At 37.8% G+C, this 17,561-nt stretch overlaps 1 protein-coding gene across 2 annotated transcripts in view; it reads right to left on the reverse strand.

The window, feature by feature from the left end:
• APLF (aprataxin and PNKP like factor) overlaps nucleotides 1-17,561 on the reverse strand; it is a 61,793-nt gene that overhangs the window by 42,872 nt on the left and 1,360 nt on the right. For both annotated transcript variants that reach the window (XM_036334292.1, XM_036334293.1), the window contains exon 2: nucleotides 5,118-5,189. In XM_036334292.1, the coding sequence (XP_036190185.1) occupies nucleotides 5,118-5,189 (72 nt within the window). The remainder of the gene's footprint in view (nucleotides 1-5,117; nucleotides 5,190-17,561) is intronic.

The following is a 17,561-nucleotide window of genomic DNA, read 5'->3' on the forward strand; positions in this document are numbered from 1 at the left end:
AAAATGCTGACACGCCGAGCTCAAAAGGTTCGCCATCACTGTCCTAGGTGAACCTGCAACTGAAAACATTTGTTTTCTTTAAATCTGTGTTAAAAGCAAGTAGTAAAGCTAAATTTAGAGATTAGGGATAGAGGTAAAAATTTAAAACAGAGGCTATATAAATTAGGTAGGCAATTATTATTATTATTTTTTAACATATATATTTTATTGATTTTTTTTACAGAGAGGAAGGGAGAGAGATAGAGAGTTAGAAACATCGATGAGAGAGAAACATCGATCAGCTGCCTCCTGCACACCTCCTACTGGGGATGTGCCCACAACCAAGGTACATGCCCTTGACCGGAATCGAACCTGGGACCTTTCAGTCCACAGGCTGATGCTCTATCCACTGAGCCAAACCAGTTAGGGCGGTAGGCAATTATTTTATTGATCAGGATCATTTTGCAAACCATGCACAAGACTACATAGGAATGGAGATGCAGTGATGAGCCATATTCCTTAAAAAAAGTTGTGAATGTTTCATTTTTTAAATCAAGTTCTAATTTAAACTTAATGTTTAGAAGCCTTTCATTATGCTAGCAGTCACCCCTAATTTACCTCCCAAAGTGGCTCTCTGGCCAGAGATTTTGAGTGCAACAAGGCATGACAAGCCACCAGGTTCTGAGCTTGTGCACACTGCTGGGCTTGGAATCACTCCCTATTACTCCTTGAAAATCACTCCTTATAAGGGAAGACGCCCCTTCCTTGAGTATGCCATGGTCACCAGAGTCAGGAATATTGGGTAACAGGAGGGACAATAGTCAAAGCAGGAATGTATTTTGGCTTCTTCTAGAACACTGAACATTCGTTCAGTGAGGTTTGCCTCTTATAAGATATGATCATGTTGTTATTCATGAGTATTTTAGAAACTGAGATGAATCTCTAAACATTAAATAATGGTATAGTCCTAAATTTACAAAGGCTAAGACATTAAATACAAGGTATAAAATTCTAAGAGTAGAAAACATAAAATACTTTTAAAAGGAAATTAATTACATTTGGCTGGGGTTTGGGTGGGGGGATAGATAGGTCAAAAGGGGGAAATGGGGAGACATCTGTAATACTTTCAACAATAAAAATAAATTTTTTAAAAAATGCATCACAAACCCAAAGTTAAGAAAACATTCGAGTATTTTTTTTTTCCTTACGTGAAAGTGCTTATTTAAATTTTAGGAGGTTAAATATCAAGCATTTAGCAAATTCAGCCACAAAGAAAGCAGATCAATGAGTGTGGTCCATGATCATCCTTTTTCTTTTTCTAAAACTATGCATACGAGGAATCCCAGAACTAAGAGCAAAAAATAATATTCCAAGAACTCTAATGTTTGATCCTATAACTTAAACCTAAATCAATATAATTCACTGAATATGTTTTTAAAATCAATGTTAAACTATATACACTCCAACTAAAAAGCCACACATGAAGTTCAACAGATAGTTTTTTTAAAAATCTAAAAATATTAATAAACTCAAAGAGAGAAGACATACATATGTACATACAAAAAATTTGGAGAAAAACAATGACATAACTACATATAAAGGAAAATGTGTACAATAATAAAATACTATTAAATACTTCATGCCAATAGATCTGCGCCAAAATTGACAATTATCTTTAAGAATATAAACAACACTTTTAAAAATGGATGTTTATGTGTGTATGGGGGTGGCTTGTTTAAAAAGACAATTGAATTTGACCTATAACATTTTAAAAATACAATTAATAATTAAAAATCTTTCGAATCCCTCCAAAAACCAGACCCAAGTTTTAAGGAATTTTTTGAATATTCAAATTCTTCCAAGACTAAAAAAGATGGAAATCTCTCAAATTCCTTCAATGAGGTTAGTTTAACTTTGATTCCTCAGGCAGACAAGGGCAAGCAAACCCAACCCCACAGTGAATGAAAGATATGAACTGCCATATCAGAATCATATCATTGTTGTGTGCCTTTTAACATATCCCTGGGATTATAAAGGTGAACCTAAAGAGATGCTATTATTGTAGAATTGGTGCAAAGGATACATTATCCCTGAATAAATGGAACTAAAATATAGTCAATCTTCTATAGCTTACTCTTGGAGTTATCATCAAATATTAATGAAAGATTGCTTTGTACCCAAAAAAATAGGTTCCTCTCATTTTCAGTGCTGTTATTTTTTTTAATTTAGAAAGAATTATCTCTCTTTTGCAAAAGTTGTGGAAAAGCTACTGCAGTATTGTATAGCTATTTTATAAGTATACTAAAAATTTTATGGGAAGAAAAACAATCACAATTCAAGAATTTTATTGCATAATAGAAAAAACACACACTCAAGTATGTATACTTCGAGGATCGATACCAAATGAAGACAAAAATATATCCTACAAATTTTATATATCTATGTAACCTCTCTTGATCACCAAGAACCAAAAAGAGTAAGATTCTATTAAAATGAAATAAAAGCATTGACAGCCATGAGTTCACCCTTAGGACATAACAAACCATTGGTGATAAAGTCATTTATAGAGAATATTATCATTTGACCTTTATAATGTATTTTCTCCCTGCTGATATCAGACTAGCTTAAATTTGAAAAAAAAATCATTATCTTCTCATGAGCTAACATTGTCTCCTCATGCACTACTTCCAAGAACTACTAACAGTAGAGACTTTTAGAGGAAAATATTAAAGAAAAAAAGACAAATTTAAAAGTACAAATTAGTAATTGCTTAATTGCATTCATCTATCATAGTCAAAGCTACTTTTTATTAGATTAGCTTTCTAAATTGAAGGAGAGCAGAAAATATATTTAATCACTTAAACATAATTTGAAGCATACAGCATACAGAAGGGATCTTCATAATAAAACATTTGCTATATTCATTTACATAATTTTATAATGTTTTAAGCTAAAATTTATCTCTCAACTCTTTATTACACTCATATATTTAAATTGCTTTAGCATATCAAATTAAAAAAATGTAGTATACATTAAAATAAATGAACTAGAAATCACTTGTTCACCTCATTCTCATTACTTTCAAGATCTCTAAAACTTCTATTAACCAAATCAATTTTTAAAAAGACAAAAAAAAAGTCAGTTTTAGAATTTCTCTGTACTAGTATTCCTCTAAATTGCACCTTGTAGGTGCAGCTACAATAAGTAGATGAATAAATAAATAAATTTATTTCAACGGAATAGGAATTTTATTGAAACTATCCTATATAATAAAAGGCTAATATGCAAATCGACCGAACAGCAGAACAACCAGTCACTATGACGCACAGTGACCACCAGGGGGCAGGCGCTCAATGCAGGAGCTGCCCCCAGCCCGCAGGCCTGGAGGCCTGCCAGCCAACCTCTTGGTCCCTTCCCCCGGCCGGCAGGCTCCGATCACCCAATGGGGAACGGGAAACCAGGGGTGGGTGGAGGCAGATGCGGGCGGTGCCAGGGCCCTGATCGCCCGCCCCACCAATCACCCCACACACAGAGGGCGACTGGTAGCAGCAGCGGGGGTGTAGGGCCGGCTGCTGGCAGCCAGGGAAGATCAGCCCTGACCGCAGGCCAGGCCTAGGGACCCTACCCAGGCATGAATTTTGTGCGCCAGGACTCTAGTCCTCCTATATAATAAAAGGCTAATATGCAAATCGACTGAACAGTGAAACAACCGGTCACTATGATGCACATTGACCACCAGGGGGCAGATGCTTAACACAGGAGCTTCCCTGGTGGTCAGTACACTCCCACAGGAGGAGCACCACTAAGCCAGAAGCCAGGCTCACAGATGGCGAGTGTAGCGGCAGTGGCAGGAACTTCTCCTGGCTCTGCGGCAGCTCTATGGACCCCTCCGGGGATGTCCCTTGAGGGGTCCTGGACTGTGAGAGGGTGCAGGCTGGGCTGAGGGTCCCTCCTCCCTCCCCCGAGTGCATGAAACTCATACACCGGTCCTCTGGTACTTTTATAAAAATCCATGATATCCCCACTCCTAGAAATGCCACACATAGTTCTCACTGCAGCTATGCTAGATTCTAGAGATATGAAGATTTAGTCAGTGTTCCTATATTCAACAAGCTTATGGTCTAGTAAGTCTCACTATGAAGAATAAGATAGTTGGACTCAAAGACAAATAACTGATGATGGTAAACAAAGGGGTCCCCCCAAGAATGCTGACTACAGATATTAGCACTTTTCAAGACACTAAGACAATGTAGAATGAGATACAAACTTTCTTTAAAAGTATTTATTTAAGGTTGAGGTGGTGTGAATTCATTGGTATTCAAAAATTTTCCCAATATTAGAATTAAAAAGATATTTCTCAAATTTGCAGATAGTTCAACATAGGATAATAAAAGTACTATCTGTATAAAAAGAAGAACTAATAAAACAACAGGAAGTTATACATACTAAGATGAACATACATGTAGGTTTTTAAATGTTATAAATTAATGAAATTCATTCCATATTAATAATTTTAACACACCAGCATCGAGTCTAAAATAAATGGACCCTCATAAACATATTTCATTCTCCTCTGCAATAGATTCTGCAAATGAAAAGGAATGATCACATAGTATATTCTCAGAACCTGCTTTCCTTGCAACATATCAGTGCTTAAACTAAAAGCAAGTAAGTAAAATTCTAGCCCTTAACAGGAACTTTCAAATTACAATTATTTTTAAAATCCTAAAGTTGAATAAGGTCTAAATTTTAGAAATAGTCAACTCTACACATAGAGGTATAGAAATCTATTAAAATATAACTCTATAACACTTAAAGTGACTTTGGTCACTACCTCACCCCCTTAGTTATGAGCTTTTTTATAGGATCTTATTTGTAATACCCCGTCATGAACAAAACAATCATGTACATGTGAACTGGTAGTTATCTTCCATTAAATTCTGTGTAAATGTAACACTGCCCTATAGGAAAGAAGGTAAATAGTTTGATCTTTATCTCCCAATTATCTCCTGGCAATAAGAAGGATATGTTTTGACACTAATGTCCTATTTCCATAACTTAAAAAAACAAGCCTCTCTGATCCGAAGCTGGGAAAAAGTGAGAGACAACACGTTAAAATGTATCATTAACATATTTACCGGTTTGATTCGAAGCTGACCACCCACCACCTCAAGAATCGCATGTCTTCTGGACACTCTCTTGTCTGTTATCTACAGTGGGAAAAAATAAAAATTTCAAATACAGCCACCTCCCCAAAAAACAACAATAACAACCACAACAAACCATGACTGTCCTCATTGAACAAAAAAAAAACAACAACTCAGAGATTAAGAGACCTGCCCCAAATTCAGAGAAGAATAAATGGCTAAGCAGAGACTCAAGCTTGCAATCTAACAAATCCCAAAACCTACATGATGGTTTCCATTCAAGGCAGACATTTAGTGGTGATTCATAAAATGAGAAAAAATCTATATAATATGTACTTATTAGAAAATATTTCAAATACAGGAAATGTAGTGTAGGTTATGATGACCAAGAGCTTTTAAAGGCAGCAGTCTAGTAAGTGTAAATGGTAAGGCTACAGGCTTTAGGGTCAGGCAGACCTGCGTTTGAGCTCTGGAGCCATCAGCACTACTTAAGACAACAGGAAGGTAGGAGAGGGAGTGGTGACAATCAAATGTTTACAGTGAAGACGAAACTATCATCTAATATATATATTTGCTCTCTGTGTTTGAGCCAATAGTGCTCTACTTATGCTCACAATCATTTCTGCATACAAAAGTTTAAAAACTGTTTGCACTTTAAATGCTAAAATTGCCAGTCAAGCCCTGTCTGCATGGCTATAAACACAATAGTTCAGATTACCTTTGTAATTTGTGGCTGATTCATATGACAACATTTCAAGCACCAATTTAGGATAATTATTTGGTCCATCTTATAGTTATCTTGGTATCTATCATTTACCCACATCAAAACCAAAATTATAGGTAAAAGCAGACTACAGCAATGACTAAATTCAATTAAATCCATTAGATTTGCAAAACCTGGCAAAATGTGAAACTACCAGGAATCAATACCCATTTTTTTAAGCCAGAGAGCAGTTCCACACTTAAGACTGTAACTAGAAAGTAGTAACATCAAGCATCACAGCAGAATGAATTACACATCCATAAATTTTCCACACAGCTGCAAGTTAATATTTAGAATATTTTCTAAAATAATGTATCTTTTTTATTGTTGAAAATATTACAGATGCCCTCTCTTTCCCCCATTGTCTCCCCTCCTCCTCACTCCTGCCCCCTCCCCAGGCCTTCATTGAACTAAGTATCTTAAAGGAAGTCCTATTAAAATTAGCCACTATTAGCCGCCATGGTTATTTCAGAAAAGTAAATATAAACTATAATGTATCCTATCAGAAAAGGATAGAAATTCAGAAGTTCCTATAATCTTCCCAATAATGTACTTTAGTGGGCCAAAATCAACAGCAGTTATCTGGTAACCCACTTTGCCATTTGCATACAGCTTTCACTTAAGTGTTGAGATTCATTACAAACAGTACTCAATACTGTTATAGCTATTACTCACATTTTACATATTTGGAAATTGAAAGCTTAGAGAATTTAAGTAACTTCTGTAGGTCATTTTTGAGTAGGTAGTCCTCCAAATTCATACTGTTATTAATAAAAATATGTGAGGAAAATATTCATGTGATCCTACATCTACATGTAATCATCAGACATAGTTTCAATAAATGCAAATTATTCTGTAGCTGAGAGTAAGAAGTTTATATTTCTAACTCGAATACTAAGATCTCATTGTTAAGTTCAATAATACAAGTCAATTTGCTAACCAATACTACCCTATATTATAAAAGCCCAGCGACTGAAATGGCAGGATGACCAGAACGACCACGGCCCCTGATCAGGCAGGCAGGCAAGTGGTTAGGGGTGATCAGGCAGGCAGGCAGAAGCAGTTAGGGGCAATGAGGCAGGCAGGCAGAGGCAGTTAGTGGCAATCAGATAGGCAGGCAAGTGGTTAGGGGCAATGAGGCAGGCAGGCAAGTAGTTAGGGGAGATCAGACAGGCAGGCAGAGGCGGTTAGGGGTGATGAGGCAGGAAAGCAGAGGTGGTTAGGAACGATCTGGCAGGCAGGCGAGTGGTTAGGGGCAATCAGGCAGGCAGGCAGAATGGATGAGGTGATCAGGCAGGCAGGCGAGTGGTTAGGGGTAATTAGGCAGACAGGCAGAGTGGATAGGGGCAATCAGGCAGGCAGGCGAGTGGTTAGGGGTGATTAGGCAGGCAGGCAGAGTGGATAGGGGCAATGAGGCAGGCAGGCGAGTAGTTAGGGGAGCTCAGACAGGCAGGCAGAGGTGGTTAGAGGCGATCAGGCAGGCGAATGAGCAGTTAGGAGCCAGCGGTCCCGGATTGTAAGAGGGATATTCAACTGCCAGTTTAGGCCCAATCCACAGGGATTCCTGCGGGATCGGGCCTAAACCAGCAGATGGACATCCCCCAAAAGGTCCCTGATTGCGAGAGGGTGCAGGCTGGGCTGAGGGAGCCCCCCTCCCATGCACAAATTTCATACACCAGGCCTCTAGTAGAGTAATAAACTGTCAAACATAAAACCATGACACATAATGATGGTTCTTTTTTTTTTTTTTTAATATATTTTATTGATTTTTTACAGAAAGGAAGGGAGAGAGATAGAGAGTCAGAAACATCGATGAGAGAGAAACATCGATCAGCTGCCTCCTGCACATCTCCCACTGGGGATATGCCCGCAACCCAGGTACATGCCCTTGACCGGAATCGAACCTGGGACCTTTCAGTCCGCAGGCCGACGCTCTATCCACTGAGCCAAACCGGTTTCGGCACTTTTTTTTTTTTTAAATGATGGTTCTTGTAATTGTCCAGCTTGGGTTTCTTTTTTTCCAATCTATATTTTTGCAGGAAGCAATAATAGACTCTTCCTAGCTGTATGAAGTAGGCTTCACTGACAGACACACCAGCAAGAAAGATTTTTAAATAATATAAAAGTATAATATGACCTCTAGTGGTCATATGACTCCACACAACGTAATTTCATTGCTAGATGTGCATCTCTATAAAGAACCAAAAAAGTCCTTTAAAGTCTTTGAAATTAACATCCCTCAGGCATTTAGCTATAATCGTCCCTTTTAAACCATACCTCTAACAAATGAGTAAGTTTTAAAAATATTATGTTTTCTCAACAGAAAGCTTAAAGGTTTAATAAATTATCATTAAAGCTTATTTTAATTTCAGGATGGGGTGAGAAGGGTGGGTGGTAGGTGGAAGGTAGGTCACAAATAAATTATCCTAAATATCTTAGGACCTACTTACTTTAACAGTTGATCACTGCTCCTTGTGCAGAATGAATACCCACACATTGTTATTAATATATTAACTGTAACAGCAATCATGTATCAAGAACACTATACATATCATGTATTATCCTTTGTAATCTTCACAAAATCTGTGAAGAAGATACTATTATCTTCCTCTTTATAGATGAGAAATGGCGGTACAGAGAGATTAAGCAACTACGTGAAGTTACGTAGCCAATGAGCAGTGGAACCACGATTTGAACTCACAGAATATGATTCTAGAGATACCTTTGCTCTTAACACTGTACTGCCCTCATCATCATTAGGTTAAACATTATTTTTTAGATTATTTAATACAATATACGAACAAAACTGGAAATAAAGCAGAATGGCTATTTAAACAGCAAGTAGACATTCTGAGAAAATTTAAGCTCTAAATAAAGCTCCAAGAGGCCTCATTTCTCACTTGGTCCTGTTTATTCTAACGGTCATACCCAAGTCTAACAACATGTGTTATCTAAATTCCCAATTCTCTATTCACAGTACAGAATAGAGTAGACATGGTTTAGTAAGCAAAGCATTGACAATGGGGTGGGGATGGGAGAAATGACTAATGTTGGTCTGCAAGTGGAAAGAGAAAGACTATAGAAAAGCAAAGAAACCCCAGGATTCAAAAAGAATATGCTGGCTAGAAGCTATTGAGAGTAGGGACAAATGACATAACATCCTTCAAAAGGTACTAAAGTCTTACCCCAAGTTTGCTTATTGATTATAGGAGTCATCAATAAGTGAAAACTTCATTTGAAAGTCAGACATTTTGGTATCTTAGCCATAAAAATAGTTAAAATCACGGAATTCCAGTTTCATATAGAATAACTGTAGCCACATAAAAATCCTAATCATACCACATACCTCCCACCAAATCTAAGATCAATAAATAAAGCAAATAGCCCTAACTGGTTTGGCTTAGTGGATAGAGCGTCAGCCTGCGGACCAAAGGGTCCCAGATTCGATTCCGGTCAAGGGCATGTACCTTGGTTGCAGGCACAACCCCAGTAGGGGGGTGTGCAGGAGGCAGCTGATCGATGTTTCTCTCTCATCGATGTTTCTAACTCTCTATCTCTCTCTTCCTCTCTGTAAAAAATCAATAAAATATATTTAAAAAATAAAAAATAAATAAAGCAAATAAAACCAACTATATCACACATCTAAAGTACTAGGAGACAGACATCACCACAAACTTTAATTTACATGTAAGAGGGGAAAGAGACATCAAATGCAGAAGATCAAGCTTCAAGACCTATGCTGCAACCCACAGGTGGCAACTGGGAGGAAAAGAAAGAGAGAAGAGAGGACAGTGAGTCACAGATAGTATCACTCCCAGAAGAGAAGTCACACCTTGAGTGGGAAATGCTGAAAACACATCTCACATCCAGCAGTTCAGATGGCCAGCAAAACTGGGAATAACTTGGGCATCAATATGAATAATGATTATAAGGGAATATAACACAAACAATACAAAAATAATCCATGAATTCATACTGAACTAAAGAAAGGGGCTGGGGCTAGGGCTGGGAGTAAAAGCCTTCCTTTATAAAACAATGCCTGCTAAGGTAGAAGAAAAAAAAGTATCCAAAAAAAATCAGTATTTTGTAACCACCAAAGTATGAGCTGACTCAGTAAAGGATCAATGGATGTTAATTTTCAGGTGAAAGCTTGATGGGAAACAATATTTATGAAGTCTCAAGGCATCACTCCACAGACTACTCACAAAGGGAATGTTCTCTTCACTGGAAGAAATCTGGCACCACCTTCCCCCACTCATCACACTAATAACATCACGGCGAACAGAACAACCAAGAGCTGGGCCTCCTGACATGCTGCGTCCAGTTCACATCACCTATGGAATACTCTTACCCAGAATGCTTAACCTGGGTCTAACTATGTGAAAATAAGCATTCAAATCAAACTTGTGGGCATTCTATGAAATGAATGGCCTGGACTCCTAAAGCATTAGTGCTATGAAAGACAGAACAGGTCTAGATTACAGAATATATACATGTTGTTGTTAATCCTCACCCAAGGATATTTTTTCATTGATTTTTACAGAGTGTTAGGGAGGTGAAGAGACACAGAGAGAGAAACATCTACGTGAGAGAGACACATCAATTGGCGGTCTCCTGCATGTGTCCTGACCAGGACTAGGGATCAAGCCTGCAACTGAGGTACCTGCCCTTGACCAGAATAAAATCCGGAACCCTTCAGTCTGCCGGCCGACACTCTATCCACTGAACCAAACCAGCTAGGACCAGATAATATTTGATTGGATCCAAAATTGTTTTAAATGCTAAAAAAGACATTACTGGAGAAGTTGGATAAAACTGAATGTGGAATATTAAAATTTATTATAGTTACAAATTTCTCGAATGTGTGTATTTATTTTCTAGTTACGTAGAAACATCTTTGTTTTTCGGTAAAACGTGTTGACATACTTAGGGGTAAAGTGCCATAATACATGTAGTATACTATCAAATGGGTTCAAATGAAAGAAAAAGACAAAGTAAATACGGCAATATGTTAACTATTAGTTAACCTAAGTTAAGGATATATGTGTGTTCATTGTACTATTCTTTACAACTTTTCTGTAGGTCTGAAGTCTTTCAAAATGAAAAGTTCAGGAAAAAATAACTACTATTTCAAAAATGTTGGTACTTAAGAGTTACCATCAAGTTAACTAGAAAATGTAGTGTACATGATTGCTAAATAACATGATAAATAAAGTATATTTCTATTTATAGTCTCTACAGTAAAATTAATAAGCATCTTTCTATTACATCTAATTTAACTAGGCACCACAACTGATAGCTAATAGGCCACAAATCACACTGCTTTTCATTTCTACTTTGAAGAGAATACGCACCCTCCATCTCACCAGCACTCCCTGTAATCTTCCACTAAGCCCACTTACTCTTCATGGCATACCTGGCCTCTGGTGGCATTGGAATTTGCAACTCACAATTTAAACTACACCTATTTTCAGATGCTAATTCTTCCCATGTGACACTGTGTACCAAATGCTACCAGTTGCTTAATCAATATCTACTCATTTCTTTTTTTGTTTTTAATATATTTTATTGATTTTTTACAGAGAGGAAGGGAGAGAGATAGAGAGTCAGAAACATCGATGAGAGAGAAACATCGATCAGCTGCCTCCTGCACATCTCCCACTGGGGATGTGCCCGCAACCCAGGTACATGCCCTTGACCGGAATCGAACCTGGGACCTTTCAGTCCGCAGGCCGACGCTCTATCCACTGAGCCAAACCGGTTTCGGCTACTCATTTCTTCTTCAGTACTAATAGAACTCCAGTTTATTCAGGTAACAATGTGCCCAGTTAAACATGCCCAAATTTTTAGAATTCTTTGTAGTGATGGATGGCCAAGAAACACACTTCCAGCAAAAGATATAAGAGGGACTGTGTTTTAACCACATTTTCTAGCTTCTGTATCTTCTGCTTTGATACCTAGGACATTACTGACAAGGAAAGAACTACCCCTCCCAGGGTTATGGGATTCTTAGAGATAATAAACAAATGACTCGCCTGTAAGTACACATTTCATATGCAAACTAACCAATCCAAAACCTTCCCCCCAACCCCATGGCTTTACTTGGCTCTTACACTGCCCTAATCAGCACAGGGCTAGGCATCAGACAACTAAGGGCAGCCCCAAGGCACCTCAGCTCAATAAAATTATTCAAACCAGTCCATCCTAAACCTGCTTCTTTGCCTTGCCCATTCATTCAGGAGAAAGCCACAATAAAGGTTTTCCCCTCCAGTTTCCCTAGCTCTCTCCACCTTCTGCCTTCCACTGACCTAGGGTTCTCTGGTGTGGCCCTGCATGGTGTGCCCTTCTTTGCCTTGGGAACTGTGAGTAATAAATTGTCTTCTCAATGGCAATCATCTCCTGATCAGTTGGCCTCACCATACCTGATTAAAACCATAAAATCTATATTTTAAAACAGAGTAGAGCTTCTAGAAAGATTGTCTTCCTGATTAAAAGGACCTGGCTCAACTGGCATTCACCTTTTGCCCTCTGCCTTTCTTTCTTCCTGCTTAAATGTGACTCCTCAAAGTACAGCAGCCATCCACGACTACAGACATGAAAACCATATGCAAAGGCTGAGCAAGGAGCACAGAAGAGCCCATTCCTGGAGTAGCTACACCAGCCCTGACGGACTGCCCCTGTGATTCTCTATTACAGAAGGAAAACCTATTTGATTAAGCTGCCATCTACACTTTCGTGTTACTTACCGCCAAGAGCAATTATGACTAATATCCATTACTTTAGCAACTGTTGTGTTGATACTAGACATCTAATAACGAATTCATTTATGCTCAGCCATTTAGAGAAAGAATATTAAGAAACAGAAAAGCTAACTAAACTGAGTACTCCAGAACAAGAACTTTATTATTAAAAGAATTGGGTATCATGTGGCAGGAACTCAGAAAAGAAACCCTGATAGATACCCAGGCTGAAGGCTAATGCTGAAGTCACTCCTCTCCACCATGAGCAGCACTAAAGTGACAGCAGTTTTCTTCAGGTACTATAAAAATACCTCTTACTAAAATTCTTCACGTTGTTTCTTAACTGGGGGCATGGCTCTCTCTCTTTATATGACTTTTGTATTGATACAAAGTGGTTCCCTTATGTTTGATTTTCTGGTTTTGAATTAAATGTTTCGTGCATTATGATCAAAAGTTTGTGCCATAAAGACATAAAGGAACTGTGTGTGACTTGTTTGCCACACATTCATTTTTGGCATTTATTGAAGACAAACAAAATGAAGATTTTCTTATGCTACCAGGAGAAATGCTTAGATGTTTTGAATCAAGGTCTCTAGCCTACTCGTTTATTATTTCCAAAAACCTAAAAATAAACCCAAATAAAGTAAAAGCAGAATAGCTACTGGGCCTTGAAATAGATAGAATAGAATGGTACCACTCATTCCATTTTTGCCTATATGTATTTACAGAAAAACCAACACCAGTTAATTTTTCTTAAGATATTTTCCCAGAGAAATTTCTGAATATCATAGACAAATATAACTCAATAATTCAATGTTCCCATTTAGCCTGTTTCCTATAAATGTAAGAACAGAAAAGAGGTAAAATTTGTTTGTTTGTGTGTTGTTGTTTTTTCAGTATAAATTAAATAGCCCACTAAGGCCTAAAAGAATAAAAATTTCCTTGTACAGTACTTTATTATTTTCAGTGCTTTCACATAAGATTATCTAGTTTGCTCTATCAACAACTAATAAAAAATAGACCAATTCAAACTTTCATTGTAGAGAAAAACAGAAACCCACCTGAGATTTGAGTTTGTGTTATGGGAAAATACACAAACCAAAGAAGCACAAGATCTACTTTAGGCATGATTTGCACAAAATTCCTCAAACAGTGTGTGTGTGTGTTTGCATGTGTAAAGTCAATAAAATCTAAAATTAAGACCTGAATTGAACAGGCTGGCTACTATAAAGCAGTCTTCAAGCCATAAAGTTTTCTTATCTAGAGAGCGTCCCAGTATCGGGTCCAGCATGCACCCCAAAGCTCAATCACCAACACTGAGACTCAACCATAACTTTACATTAGTTTATCTTACTCCTCATAAGAGCAAAAGTTAATTGACATAAGATGTTTATGATTTCAATTGGAATTTACCCGAGTCCAATTTCTGATATTAAGAAAAGACAACTTTAGCCGAAACCGGTTTGGCTCAGTGGATAGAGCGTCGGCCTGTGGACTGAAAGGTCCTAGGTTCGATTCCGGTCAAGGGCATGTACCTGGGTTGCGGACACATCCCCAGTAGGAGATGTGCAGGAGGCGGCTGATCGATGTTTCTCTCTCATCGATGTTTCTGGCTCTCTGTCTCTCTCCCTTCCTCTCTGTAAAAAATCAATAAAATATATTTTAAAAAAAAGAAAAGAAAAGAAAAGACAACTTTGGCCTGATCGGTGTGGCTCAGTGGTTGAGTATCCACCTATGAACTAGGAGGTCCTGGTTCAATTCCCAGTCAGGGAACATGCAGGTTGCAGGCACAATCCCCAATTGGTGCAGGAGGCGCCAATAACTGATGCTTCTATCTCTTTCTCCCTCTCCCTTCCTCTCTGAAATCAATAGAAATATATATTTTAAAAAAAAAGGAAAAGAAAGGACAACTTTGAGAAAATATACTTGATTTTGGCCATAAGCTCTCTAGACAGACTCCAATTTACAAATAAGCTTATAAAGGTTATTAGTATACTGGAGGTGAAGTAGTTTTTTTGAAATTTGTGAATATACTTTTCCATAAGTATAACAGGGTAAATGGTAAGGTTATCAGGTTATCTCACAAATACCTATTTAATCCATAATACTGATGAAATGTGGATCATGTAGATTTTTTAAAGTAAAATCCAATACTTTCTGATCTCCTAATTCAAGGTTGCTGAATTGTTAGCCAATATGATGGAACTGTGCTGACTTGCTCCTGTTGAAATTTCAACTCACCTAACCAGTTTGGCTTGCAATGCAGCTTGCAGAGTGAATGCTATACAAGTGTGAGAACATCATCTTCATCATCAATATATTATGACAGAGACAACATAGTGAGTAAATGCATAAGAAAAGCTTAGGAGGACAAACTGCATTTAAATCCTCATTTGAGACTTTGGTGAATTAAAGTTTCTTAATTGTTACTTATTTAGTTCAGTTCAGCAGACCTTTCTTAAAGACCTATTCTGTGCCAAGCATCCTTCATAGTGTGTCTAGAAGTGGTGTTGAACTCCGGTTTCATAATAGAATCATCTTCAAAGCTTTTTAAAAATACAGATATCCAGAAACCACCTACAAAATCAAGTTACCAGAGAAAGGAGCTCATACAGAAATATGAAGGCATATGAAAAAATAGGCAGATGATAATTTTTATATACATAAGAAAAGTAATTCACTACACACCTACCAGAAGGCCCAAAGCCAAAACACTGATAATACCAAACTCTGATGAAGATTTGGGTTGGAACTCTCATTCATTGCTGGTAGAAATGCAAATAGTATAGCCACTTTGGAAGACAGTTGTCAGTTTCTTACAAAACTAAATACATTCTTACCATACAATCCTGTGCATAGATGTTTAAAACAGCCTTTGTCATAACTGTCAAACTTGGAAGTAACCAAGATGTCCTTCAGTAGGTAAATGGATAAACTATAGAACATCCAGACAATGGAATATTACTCATCATTAAAAAGCCATGAAAAGCTATGGAACCTTAAGTACATATTACTAAGTAAAAGAAGCCAATATGATAAGTCCACATATACATACTGCATGATTCCAATGATAGGATATTCTGCAAAAGGTATAACTATAGAGACAGTGAAAAGTTCAGTAGTTGCCAGGGGCTGGGAGGGAAAGGAAGGATGAATAGACAGAGCACAGAGGATTCTCCAAGCAGTAAAGCTATTCTGTGTGGTACTACAATGATGGATACATGTTATTACACATTTGTCAAAACTCATAGAATGTACACAAAGACTGAACCCCGCTGTAAACTATGGACTTTGGGCGATAATGACATGTCAATATAAGTTTATAGAACATACCACTGTCGTACAGGATGTTGATAGTGGGGGAGGCTGCAGATGGGGGTGGGGGGCAGAGGTAGATGGGACTCTGTACTTTCAACTCAATTCTGCCTAAAACTGCTGTACAAAATAAAGCCTTTACAAAAAGATAAAGAAAACTAATGCTATAAAAATAATGTCTGTAAAAAGTTAAATGGGATCATTGTTGTAATAATTATCCCACAAATCTAGTCAGCACTTATCCTATTATCCAATACTAGAGGCCCAGTGCATGAAATTTGTGTGTGGAGGGGGACAGGGGGGTGTGAGGGGGGTTCCTCAGCCAGGCCTGTACCCTCTTGCAATCCAGGACCCCTTGGGGGATGTTTGACTACAGGTTTAGGCCCGATCCTTAGAGGCAGTCAGACATCCCTCTCGCAATCTGGGACCACTGGCTCCTAGTCCCTGGCCTGGCTCCTCACTGCCCACCTGTCTGCCTGATCGCCCCTAATCCCTCTGCCTGCCTGCCTGATCGCCCCTAACTGCTTGCCTGCCTGCCTGATCGCGTCTCACTGCCTCTGTCTAGCCCCCACTGCAGTGGCTTCATCCAGAAGGACCTCTGGAATGACATCTGGAAGGTCGTTCTGCTGTCTGGTCTAATTAATATATTACACTCTTATTATTATAGATCATTTCAGATAGACTCGAATTTACAATTAACTTCCTGAGTTTTTCACTTAAAACTAAGTCTTTGCTCTCTCATACTACCAAAAAAAAAAAAAAAAAGAAAAGATAAACCCCACCTTACTGGAATTGCTATTGTTTGAAAAAGCAACCCTCAAGTTGAGTGTTAACCACTACAGAGAAGAAATACATGTGTCTGTCAGCTCCCAAATCTTAAAAACCACAGATGATTTGTTAGTTCTTCAAATTTTCCGTTCAATGCATTTAGGATATTGTTCATAGGCACTTCTAATGCCTGCCAAATTTGGCAATAAAATCCCATCACTTGATTATGCTTTGAAAGGAAAAGCAAAATCCAAACCAGATAATTGACTTTCTACTCCTTACCATTTTCAAAAACAGAAGCCAAATAAGCTCATATCACAATAAGAAACCTAGAACACAAAAGATCAAGTTACAAATGGTGAAAGGGTCTGCAACTTACATGTTTATAAAACATAGGCCTAAAATTCACCCATCTTTTAACTAGATCCATAGAACTCTGCATTGGTGATATAATTTGTAAAGCATCAAAACTCATTAGTCACCAGTCAAAAGATCTAGATGAAACACATACTCTGCTAAGTTCCTAACTTAGATATAGATAAAGAGATAGAGATAGAGATAGAAATAGAGATAGAGATAGGAGAGAGAGAGAGAGAGAGAGAGAGAGAGAGAGAGAGAGAGAGAGAGAATAGGATAGAGGGAAAGATAGAAATAGGGAAGAAGGAAGAGGAGAGAAAAGGGTAGGTAGACGACAAACCTCCCAGGCAGTTCCTTCAAATGTTTGTACAGCTTAATAAATTGTGGCAAAAAGTATCAATGTTATTTAAACATTTAAGTAATGACTTGCAAGGTAAAAAAATAAAAATAAACAACAGGTGAATTTCAACTTTCTTACTTAACCTTACTAAA

This window comes from Myotis myotis, unplaced genomic scaffold, assembly GCF_014108235.1.
Source record: "Myotis myotis isolate mMyoMyo1 unplaced genomic scaffold, mMyoMyo1.p scaffold_m19_p_14, whole genome shotgun sequence".
NCBI lineage: Eukaryota > Metazoa > Chordata > Mammalia > Chiroptera > Vespertilionidae > Myotis > Myotis myotis.